Source organism: Pteropus alecto, unplaced genomic scaffold (genome assembly GCF_000325575.1).
Source record: "Pteropus alecto unplaced genomic scaffold, ASM32557v1 scaffold92, whole genome shotgun sequence".
NCBI lineage: Eukaryota > Metazoa > Chordata > Mammalia > Chiroptera > Pteropodidae > Pteropus > Pteropus alecto.
In genome coordinates this window covers 3847275-3859028 of record NW_006432447.1, presented here as the reverse complement: position 1 = coordinate 3859028, position 11754 = coordinate 3847275, and the positions used below count along the sequence as shown (strand labels likewise).

Below are 11754 nucleotides of genomic sequence, written 5' to 3'. Positions count from 1 at the left end.
GGAAAGAAGGAGCAGGTTTAGGGAGAGAAGATAAATTCAGTATAGAACAATAACGAGTTAGACATTCCATCAAACTTCCAGATTGTGTTTAGCAGGCAGTTGGAAACGTGGAGCTAGAGGTCAGAAATGAACTCTAGGAAAGAATTTTAGGTTAAAATTCAGAGAGCTATCCATATCAAGCTAATTTTTAAGCCACAACATTGTCATATGTGTAGAGTGAAAGACAAGTGGAGCCTTGGGACACATTAATGATGAGTAGGGGCGAGACCTGTAACTGAAAGAGGTTGAAGTTAGGGCATTTGTGTCTTTTAAATAGGGGTGGTAGCGGGAGGCGGGTCAGGCCAAGGAAAAGGATAGAGATGGGTGGGGCAGAGTAAAGATGCAAGAAAAGTGTGCGGAGGTAGTTTCTGGATCAGAGTGCAAAGGCTTTGAACTTGAAGTACCCAACTTCAATGTAACAAGAGTGAAGAAGAACAAAAGTACGGAGACATTTTAATGGGAAGAAGGAAGTTGTGTCCCACAAAGCAATGTCCCTGCAAAAATGAAGTTGGCATAAAGGGGCTGAGGGGTGAGGGAGGTAGGATAATTTGAAGCAGGAAGTAAACCTCCTAGGGAAGGTAGGGATCTCCTGCAGATGAGTGTAAGCATGGTAGAGCAGCAGTGGGGGTAGCATGCACCAAGAGACCAGGCAGCCTGGTTTGATGATTTTTCTACTGTAATACCAGCAGTGTGGGATGAGAAGCAGTAATGAACGGTGGGAAGACGGTGAACAAAAGCACATCTGTCTACTAAGTGGAGTATCAGAGCAGGGCATCCAGATCAGGGAGAAAAGTATATAAGGGTGGAAAAGAGTCAGCAGATAGTGAGAAAGGGAGGAGTTTAAGGACTAGAAGTGACAATGAGGACAGAGGGTAGATGTTCATAAAGGTAAGGGTGAGAATGAGAAGTAGGTCAATATGTAAGTTTTCACAGTCACTTTGGAACCTGCAAATCACTCTATGAAAATTACCATTACTACTCTACAGCTACAGTGTGGTTCCCTGTTCGTAATAGTTATTTTTCTCCCCATCACTGTTAATTTCAACTCTGTTTTTTCTCTTCCCATTTGGCTTGAACATCCTGAGATTTTCCGCCCCCTCCTGTTCTGAGGTCAGCCTTCTAACTCCTTTCATTCTAGTCTCTGTCGGTGATCCTCAGCCTTGGCTGCACACTGGATTCTACCTGAGGAGCTTTTAAAAAAAGAAAATGCAGGCGCCTGGGCCCCATCACAGAGAATCTGATTTAATTGGCCTAGGATTTTTTTTTTTTTTTAGCTCCTCAGGTGATATTCTCATGGGAGCAATGACTCCCATTAATTCATTACCCATATTGAGAACTACCTGATAAGCAGGGGACTATTACTCTACCAGGGCCATATTACAAGCGTGACTCAACAGAGAGACTCTGGAGTAAGATGCCTGGGTTCCAGTCTCGGCTCTGTGATCCCAGGCAAGCTCTGTATTATCTAAACCCTCAGTTTCTTAATATTCTGTTGGGAATAACCATAATGATGCCTACAAAAGTGTTAAATTAGATAATGTAACATGCTTATTGGCACAACACCTGGCACATAGAAGTACTCAACAGGTATTGTTTTTGTTAATATTTGTGTTATGATTGCATTAACACTTTTTATATATGCTGTTTTCCCATAGAACCACACAAGTTAAACTTAATTTCTTCCACACACTATTTATGTTGTATCTATACATTGCTTAATTAAGGAAAATTATAGACTCTCTTGTTTTCAAATTTTTTTAAAAAGCTTCATAATCGTAGTGATTACATGCCACAGAACTTGGTGCTACAGTGAAAAATGGCTGGGGTTACTTTTATAAATATTTAACTTAGTTTCAGTTTGCTTAGTTAAAAAGTAGCCACAGTTTGGCTCTGTCTGGGGACCCACAGATTTCATTTCAAAAGTGCTGAGTGTGGGCCATAATTTTTCTGAATCTCACTCTGACAGCAACCTACCCAGTGGTAGTTCAGTTATGTCTTTTACTTCTCAAGACTGCTTATGCAGCACCTCTGCAATATTTGTGCCATGTAATTATTGTTTTAAATGTTTTTAAAAATAAATTTAAAAGCCATAATCTGTCCCTTATGACTGTCATTCAGCCTGGCGGGTCCTTAGTGGGTTAGCCCTACCTTTCTGATGCGATGCCTGCCCCCGCCGCAAAATGATTGTTCCAGAGGTAAAAACTCATACTAAAAACATTAAGCTTTAATGGCGGTTAGCATACCTGCATTTACAGGCAGTGAAATTTGTCATCTTTGTGTTGTTATTTATGCAGCATTAACCTTTTTCTCCAGATCATTGAGACTGAAAATATGATGGACCGAATTGTGACTGGCTTGTCTGAGTCTAGTGTCAAGGTGCGGTTAGCTGCTGTCAGGTATGAGCTTTACATGGTCTGAATAAAAATCCTTTGCTGTGTGTTTAACTTTTTTCCTTTCTGGACCTTCACCGAGTAAGCACAGATCCAGATGTAAGTCAAAAATATGCTCAGGTGAATTCAGTGTATAACATTTTTAAACAGAGAATCTAGCCTGGAAAGCCCATGAAGTGTTCTTCTGAAGTAGTTGAATTAACATGTCTGTAGACATACTTGAAGTATATATTAGTAATTGTGAAATGCCAATCAATATGTTTGAAAAGTAAAAGTTACAGCTTCTCGTGAAGCTAATTTTGATTATTCTTTGTAGATGTTTGCACAGTTTATCTAGATCTGTGCAGCAGCTTCGAACCAGTTTCCAGGATCATGCCGTGTGGAAACCTTTAATGAAGGTAAGTAAAGAAAAGGTCAGCAAGTTACACCCATTCCCACAGAGACTTTAGTGAGCTGAGGTAGCTGACAGCATTCCTGGGTCTAAGAGTAAGTGTGATTTTTGTGTAGAGCATTTTGAACAGTTATCTCCTCCCATTGCATATGCTAAGCATCTTTGGATCTGCAGGACATGTTTCGGAGGTCAGCATCTCATGCGTGACAGGGAAGTAAGTACATGCCTGGTTTTCTTTTATTAAATAAAATTTTAGTTGTTCATCTGATACGTGTGTTTAGTAGTACACTTTAGACTTATATCTAGAGTTGTCTTTGTAATTTTTAGTTATAAAAGGAAAAGAATCAGCCACTTACAGATATAACCTGTTCTTCTTAGTCTTTTGGCTCTCCCTGGATATTTTTTTTTAACACAACTGTTACCTCCTGCTTCTCTACTCCAACGTAACTCCTTTGGTTTAAAGTCTTTCTTTGAGGGGGTAAAAAGTGGTTCAGGCTAATTAAATCTGAATTGAGACTTAGAGTAAGCATCAAGTTGCTGCTAATATTATTCCTGACATTTCAGAACCAAAGGTCAACTTGGCCTTTTTTGTTTACAGTTTTGGTTTTTTGTTTTGTTTTTTAATGCCTACTCTGAAAACCGCCGGGCACAGTAAGGCTACCAAAATTTTTTACTATAGAGCTCTTGCCCTCAGCTTAAAGCTTCAGGTTACAGTGGAGGCATAAATGTAGAAATAGTCAAGGGAAGCTTTGGGCAGGATGAATATGGAGTAGGCTTTAAAAGCAAAAGGAAGGCAAGAGGATTTTCCAGAGAGAGGAACATCATGAACAGAAATACTTAGTGGTATGTGCAGGAGCCGTAAGGATGCCTTCGTGATTCTAGTAGAGGGGTAGGATTTGAGCAGCAGGTGAAGAGTTGGACCAATGCTCTTTTCAGTTAAGTGATTTTTCCATTGCCATTCTTCCTTGTCCTTAGATTGCTCCTGTCTCATAGCAGCTTAATCTTAATATATTGATTCTGTCTATTCAAGATTTTTTTTAAGTTACCTGTTTCCACATATTTCCTCTGATTGTTCAGCTAAGTACTCCCTCTGTCATATGAAACAGAAATGGTGCAACATGTGGTTTCTAACTGACTCTACCTGGGAAAAGGTTTGGTGAGAAATCTAGAAAGATTTTGTGCCCTTGGTGTGTGTGGGTATAATTACTATCGAACTACTACTTTGTTGCACATTTATAGTATTAAAAGCTTGGAAGTAGATCAGTAATTTATTTCATTTATTTCAGTTTCTCTTTAAAGACTGCGTGTCTATTGATTTTTTTCCCTTTTGTTTTTCCTGTGTTTTTAACTGTTAGTTAGCAAACAACAGCCATTTGCTGTTAATTAAAATTTCTATTTGTTATTATTTTGGTGAAATTCTGTTTGGTCAGTGTTAGATGTCAACTTCTGAATTTCACGTATGTTACAGTGCACTGAATAAGTGCTTTTAAGAATTTCATAGAATCTCTTCTATTTTAGTTTATTTTGAATGCTATCTAATTTGAAAATAAAACTTGATAAAAGCATTTTCGTCTCTATAAAACTATAGAGATTTTTAAAAGTGAATCATATCAAGCAAAACAACTTTGTAAAGCCATGGTAGGTGCTTACTTATTTCAACCAGTGATTCTACATAGTATAATTTTGGGAAATGATTATTTCTCTTATTTTACAGACACTCATTGAGCACCCATTTTGTGCAGTGCCATTTGGTTAATACAGCCAGAATAAATTAGATCATAGAGATATAGGTTATTCCTTCAGAAGCTTAAATTTGTTAATACAAAAAGATTGGCATGACTACTCATATCATTTGAATAGCATGGACAGTAGTAATAAGTGTCCTAAGAGAGGTCACAAACAATGGGAGTGATGCCCAGAGGATGATAGAATGACTTCTGACTGGAAGGTCCCCAAAGGGGCATCTGGAATGGGTGGCCTTAAAGCATGGGTAAAGAGGTGCACCAGAGATGTAGGAAGGGCATGGCGGGGCAAGGGAAGGGTGATCAGATCTGAGAGGGCCTCGTGGCAGACACAGAGATCAGCATGCATAATATATGAGATTTGATCTTCATCAACTAGCTAACAATTCACAGGACAATTAAAACTCAGTATGTTAGGAGAACTGCTTCTATTTTGTAATTCTTGCTTATTCTTAACTTAGGAACTTCATATTTGATTTAGCTGAAGAAAGCAGATAATATGTTTAACTCTCTAATTTTTTTGTGATTCTCCATTTCCAATTTGCATAGCTAGAGTTCCTAGGACTCCTTTTGTGATCACAAGCCTGATCCTGATGTGATTCCAAATGCAAAGGATTTATGTGAAGCGGTTATTGCATATAAGTGGTAGTGTTTATGACGCCTTCTTAGAGTCTAGAAAGAACAAGTGACTAACATTTGTCATCATGCTGTGTTTTCTTTTGAGTTCAGTAAGAGTCCATGGCATTTAGTGTACTATATATCTGCCATATGCCCGATACTGTGCATGATGACAACAATAATTACGGCAATAAATTACCTTTTAAAAAACTTTATAGTCATTACCATGTGCCAGTTACTATTCTGAAATCTTTTCATTTTTTTCTCACAGCAATCCCTACAAAGCAGGTATTGTTATTATCCCCATTTTACAGCCAAGGAATACCTTCATAGTGGCCGAGCTGAAATTTGCACTCAGGCAGTCTGTGTTCTTAACTTTTATGCCATGCTGCTTCCCTTATTCACCGTATCATATTTATCCTAAATAGTCCTGTCAGGGAAGTATTGTGTTCTTTAATTCTTCAATTTGAAGGCTCAGAGGTTAAGAAGGCATAAGGGTTCAAGCCAGGGTTGGGTGAGTCCAGTCTCGAGAACCAGTTTCCCACGTTACTCTGCCTGTGCAGTCGCTTGATCTCTCCATGCTCCTGGTCAAACAGATCCTTCTAGGGACACAGCAGAAAGTCTTGGGCCCTAGGGCAATTTTGTAGTTTCGTACTTGGCCCAGTAAGATGAAGCAGAATAAGTTAACTTGCCTCAAAGCAGTCCCATGGTCTTCAAACTTTAAATAGAGCACCCTCTCCCTGAGTTGTCTATCGCATTTTTCATGCAGCAACCCCATCCTGGCAGTGGGGCTGTAGCTTTCCCAGCAAGGTAGATGTGAGGGCCTTAGTCATAATTATAGCACTAGGTAAAGGCTGACACAATATCTGTGGATCATTCCTAACCATCCCTCCAATACAACAAATCAGGTTGAAAGATAAATTGTTTTTTTTCCCTTCATTTATTTTTATGATCTCATCTTCATATTTCCAAACCATTAATAGTATCCCTTTTTTAATTCCTTAGGTTTTACAAAATGCACCAGATGAAATCCTAGTAGTAGCATCTTCCATGCTTTGTAATCTTCTTCTTGAATTTTCTCCAAGCAAAGAGGTTAGTATTGATTTTCTCTTCCTAGACTTTGCCTGGTTCTACCAAGAGCTTATTCAAATAATTTTCACGATAGTTGACACTGAAATTTGAAGGTTGATTTTAAAAACTACTTCTGATTTGTTTGAAGTTGTGGGGAGGGGGGCAGCAAAACAAATCATTTTTAAATATTGTTATCATAATTATCTGTTATCCCTTTTATTCTGCTTGGCATATTCAACATATTTAAAAGGGATTACAGTTTACAGTCACTCTAAACTGCCTGCAGCTGCAAATGTAAGAAATAATTACACAAATAATAGACTATTTTCAAACTATATTTACTAAAGCATAAATTAAGACTCAATTTTATAAACCGGGATTATAAGTCATTTCAAGAAGGTAACAAGCCTATGGCCATGCTGCCACGAACACACCCGATCTCATCTGATCTCAGAAGCTAAGCAGGGTCAGGCCTGGTTAGTACTTGGATGGGAGACCACCTTGGAATACCAGGTGATGTAGGCGATAAAAAAAAAAAAAAGGGTAATAGCTGGCATCAGAAAATAATCTTTTTAATGTTTAGTGTTAATGGTAGTTGTTTTGGAAAGGATTAAATGTGGAGATCCTTTTCCTTTAATGCATTTTGTAAATTATTTAAGCATGTTTTATTTTTATAGAGAAAATTAAAATAAACTTTAATAAAGGAAGGAGGAAACCTTGTACAGTTTATCATGGTAAAATATCTCTGGTCCGCTCAATCATGAACTGAGGTTTAGACTATCCTTTATTATGCATTTAGTGGTCCCATTTTTGTTGAATTTCTTTTCTGCATTGTAACACCTGCAGACTTCTTACTGGTATTTAGAAAGGCATTAGTATAGTAACAAGGTGGAGGTTCAGAGACAGTTGTTCAACAAACAGAAATCTTGGAACAAAAGGGATGAGACTCGTAGTTATTTTGAAGGAAGACAAAGGTAAGATAAAATGCCAGAGCTTCTACCTGTTCTTCTCTGCTCTGGTGCTGGGGATCTTGATCTGATGACAGTCTGTCTGCAGTCAGTGCAACACCATTAATCATCCTACATAGTTGTTATGTTACCTGAGACCTACCTTCAAACTATTTAGGGTCTAGTTATGAAGTAGGGTAGATGAGCTCAGGCATAGGACCATTAATACAACTGGTTTATCATATTAAAAATAAACTGAACTATAGTTAGTAATACTATATTATATATTTGAATGTTGCTAAGTATAGATCTTAAAAGCTCTCATCATAAGGGAGAAAAATTATAACTGTGTGAAGATGGATGTTAACTAGACTTACTGTGATCATTTTGTAATACATAACACATACTGAATAATGTTTTATACCTGTAACTCATAATTTATATATCAGTTATATTTCAATGAAAAATAAATAAATAAGTAATAGATAAATTGGATCTTGAACTAGAAGGGAAGGAAATACTATAAGAGCATTATTGGGCCAGAATTGACAGAATTGGAATATGGACTATAGAACCAATAAAAATATTGTTTCAATGTTAACTTCTCTGAATTTGGTAACTGCTCTGTGGTTATCTAAGAGAATGTCCTTGTTCTTAGGAAATACACATTGAAATATTAAGGGCAAAGAGGCATGATGTGTGTACTCTTCTTTCAAATGGTTCAGGAAAGATAAATAATGTGGATATGGGTGTATAGAATGAGGGAGATAATGATAAAGCAAACATGGCAAAATGTTAAAAGTTGGTTAATTGGGGAAAATAGTATATGGAAGTTCCTCGTATTAATCTTGGTACTTTATAAGTTTGAACTTATTTCAAAATAAAAAGTAAAAAAAAATTACATATTGTACAAGTAGAGCAAGCAGTGTGTACCCTTCTTCAGAGATGTCATCTTGAAAGGCACTGCCCTATTTCTTGGATTTATAAGTCTGAATTACTTAAGACAGTTCTAGAAGCCACTTTATAGATGGACTTGTAGGCATTCATTGGTGATAATTAATCAGTCCTCTAAGGTTTGAATTTTTTTAGAAATTATCAAAATCCATTTTCAGCCAAGTATAAATTAAGTGGTCAGGCTAAAGCATGCTCTTTTATGTGTAAAATGTGGTAAGACTATAATAGTACAAGACTGTTTTGCTTGTATGATTGAGAAGTAGTCTTGAAAGTAGTTCTAAAAGATGAATTCTTTAGCATGTTTGGAATAAGATTGACAGTTGGGAAGGAGGATACTTAGGTTATCTTAAATTCCATTCTAAATCAGACTATTCATTCATAGTCACAGCTTGTAAACAACACATGAGATACGTGATGCACAAAGCAGGAGTGATGGAGTTTCAGAGGATGGTAAGAATCAGAATGTGGAGCTAGATAAGGGGATCATAAGGAGTATTTGCAAAACGTAGAGACTATTAGGATATCTCATGAGTCTTTCAGGACTATAAAGAAAAATGAAATGACAGGGATTATTTATGTTGTTGGATACAAGAGAGAATAATTGTCTTTGTCCTTCTTAATGTGATTTTTATGGCCACCTCACTTCCTGCTTTGTGAAAGTTGCTGGGACTTAGGTAAGAGTAGGAAAGAAATCATAGGCAGAGTGCCAGGGTGTATACACATGTAGTTTACAAACTGACTTAAAGCTGTGGGTTTTTTTCCTTTTCCAATGATAGCCGATTTTAGAATCAGGAGCTGTGGAGCTACTTTGTGGATTAACCCAAAGTGAAAATCCTGCTTTACGAGTGAATGGAATTTGGGCTCTAATGGTATGTTCCACTCTTTTACATATGTCATCACTTACAAAGAGAACAGAGCTATTTTCAAAGTTAAAACTAAAGGATATGTTATTTGAAATGTCTGGAATTTTCTTTTTAAAAAATACTGCTATTTTAGCCCAGTATTCTAAAGACCTAGGATCTAGAAGACTCCATATTCAGCTTTCAGATTCAAATATAAGCAAGTTGCTTGGCTACTGGGTGCCTCTGTTCTCCTATTTATTAAGAGAAGTGGACAGATGTCGAAACCTGACTTATCTAATTTTGGGAAAACAAAGTTTCCTTATCATGAACATATTGATATCTGTGTAGAGTTACCTACTTTACAGAGCACTTTCATGTCTGTTTTGCTCTTTATAACAACTTTGTGAATTAAGCTAGGGCGTAGTCATACCTTACAGATGAGTAAACTAAGGCACAGAGTGATTAAATAACTTGCCCATGGTAGAATTGGTGCATAAATATTTAACAATTTCTTAACAGTTTCCAGTAAATAATTTATAATAATCTAAATTTTAAAACTTTATAACTATGAAGCCAGAAAACCATTTATACTTAAGATTAACTAAAATAAAATTCATTGAAATTGAAAATAGAGTAATCCTGCATGGATTTTTAAAAACATAATTATAGTAGTTACGACTTTAATTGCAGTATACCAGAAAACTAAGCTAGGTGTTTTATACTTGTTACCTCTAATTCTACTTTAAGTTATACTGGTATAAATCCACCTTACAACTGGGAAACTGGGATGCAGAGAGGGCAAATGAATTGTCCAAGGCCTCACAGCTAATTGTTGATGGAAATGGATTTGAACCTCTCCAAAGCCCATACTCTTCTACCTATTCCAGGGTATATTTACTGTCTTTCCACACAAACTTAGGGATAGATGGAATTACCTTCGTATAAAGCACTGAATCTAGTAGGTTCACAGTTGTTTTTCTTCTTAACTTTGTACCAGCTTTTAGCACTTCTCTTTCTCGAAGTGATTTCCCAGGACTTGATTTCTTTTTTACCTCACTTTCTGCCTAGCCTTCTTTTCAGTGACTTTCTCAGGCCATTCCCCAGATTCCAGTTCCCGGTTTACAATTCACTTTACACTTTAGTGTCAGGGACTTCATCCGCTCTCGTGGTTTCAATCCCACTAATAGAAGAGGTCACTTCGAAATATATCCAGATAGAACTATCCCCTCTTCCCCAGTTCTGTCACTTAAACAGCTCATTTGAGGGCTCCCTAACATGTACAGTTTTAGTGTTGAGAATTGAACTTAACCATACCACTCTTCAAATACATATTAACTATCTTATTCTCATTATTCTCCATATTACCAGCTGCTATGCCCTCTATCCACAAAATATAAAACCTTGTGATCATCTTTGGCCTGGGGCTCTTGACATCCAGCCCAGTACTCTTTTTGCTCTTCCCTGCCGCCTTGCATCATTAGGTAACTTGATCTTTCATATGTCTTAGCTCCTTAATGAAAAATAAGTTCCTGGAGGGCAATAACCAGATATTTTAATGTCTCTAGTTTACAGAGATTTTTTGTACCAAAAATTGATTTATGAGTTATTTGGAATTTGCCTTTTTTTTTCCTTCAGACATGGTTAAGCTGAGATAATCCATAATGTGTCCAGAAAGGAGAAAAACAGCTGCTGACCATCTGGGGTTGCTACTGGGGTTGCTTAGAAACACCTCCTATCCCCTGGAGAGCTTCTTGAATGATATGGCCCAGCCATAACACCACCTAGTTTAGTACTGTGAACATAACAGGTGTTTCATACCAGTAAAGTTAACAAAACCTATTCCTTATTTTTACCCATAATGAGTACTCTTAAGTCATTCTCGGAATGCATGGCACAGTATAGTTGTTAATAGTCATTTTGTCATTAAAGTACACAGAAGGCAACTTGGTAACCACATGGATATCCTCAAAAGTAATAGTGAATTTTATATTTATTTGAGAAATTTTAAGACAGTCAAATGCTTGTGTCAGGAAGTGGTCATATTTCTCATATAGGAGTGACAGTTATCTTTCTATTAACAAACAGAATTATAGGTGATTACCAGGAATTAGAAAAATAATGTAACTTATATTTAAGGATTTTCTGTAGATTCTGTTAGTACTTTGAAAATGATCAGAATTACTATTAAAATATAATTTAATAAAGCAAATGTAGACATGATTGTTGAAATTTCTTTAATCCTTTCAGAATATGGCATTTCAGGCTGAACAAAAAATAAAAGCAGATATTTTACGAAGCTTGAGTACTGAACAGCTATTCCGGTTATTATCAGATTCAGATTTGAATGTGCTGATGAAGACATTGGGACTTCTTAGAAATCTCCTCTCTACTCGGCCAGTAAGTAAAATCGCCCAGGTTTCCCGACTAGCTACCCCTCGTATGCATTGTAAAACACTGCCTTTCTTTTCTGTTCCTGGCAGCATCTGCCCACAAGTGTGATTAATTTAAGAATCAGGGGGTTGATGTCTGCACTTGTCACTTTCACAGGTGTTCTGGGAGCTGCTTCACCTTATAGCCACCTGACCCTCCATTCCTGCATTGCCTGTTCTCTCTCCCTCTCCTTCCTCCGTGCTTGATAGGAGCCTGTCTTAATTTGTTGCTTTATTCTTACCTGGTTTGCTGGCCAGGGCAGCTTTTCTTTTCTCCCTAAATCACTTATCTCCGGGGCCTTTGCTTCTTTCGCCTTAGAGGATCCTTCAC

The 11754-nt window shown here is 37.1% G+C and overlaps 1 protein-coding gene and 1 pseudogene across 3 annotated transcripts in view; both read left to right on the top strand.

The window, feature by feature from the left end:
• ARMC8 (armadillo repeat containing 8) overlaps nt 1-11754 on the top strand; it is a 90861-nt gene that overhangs the window by 60765 nt on the left and 18342 nt on the right. For all 3 annotated transcript variants that reach the window (XM_025043599.1, XM_006907202.3, XM_006907203.3), the window contains 5 exons: nt 2353-2435; nt 2746-2827; nt 6186-6272; nt 8929-9021; nt 11242-11391. In XM_025043599.1, the coding sequence (XP_024899367.1) occupies nt 2353-2435; nt 2746-2827; nt 6186-6272; nt 8929-9021; nt 11242-11391 (495 nt within the window). The remainder of the gene's footprint in view (nt 1-2352; nt 2436-2745; nt 2828-6185; nt 6273-8928; nt 9022-11241; nt 11392-11754) is intronic.
• LOC112476050 lies at nt 6658-6776 on the top strand (annotated as a pseudogene).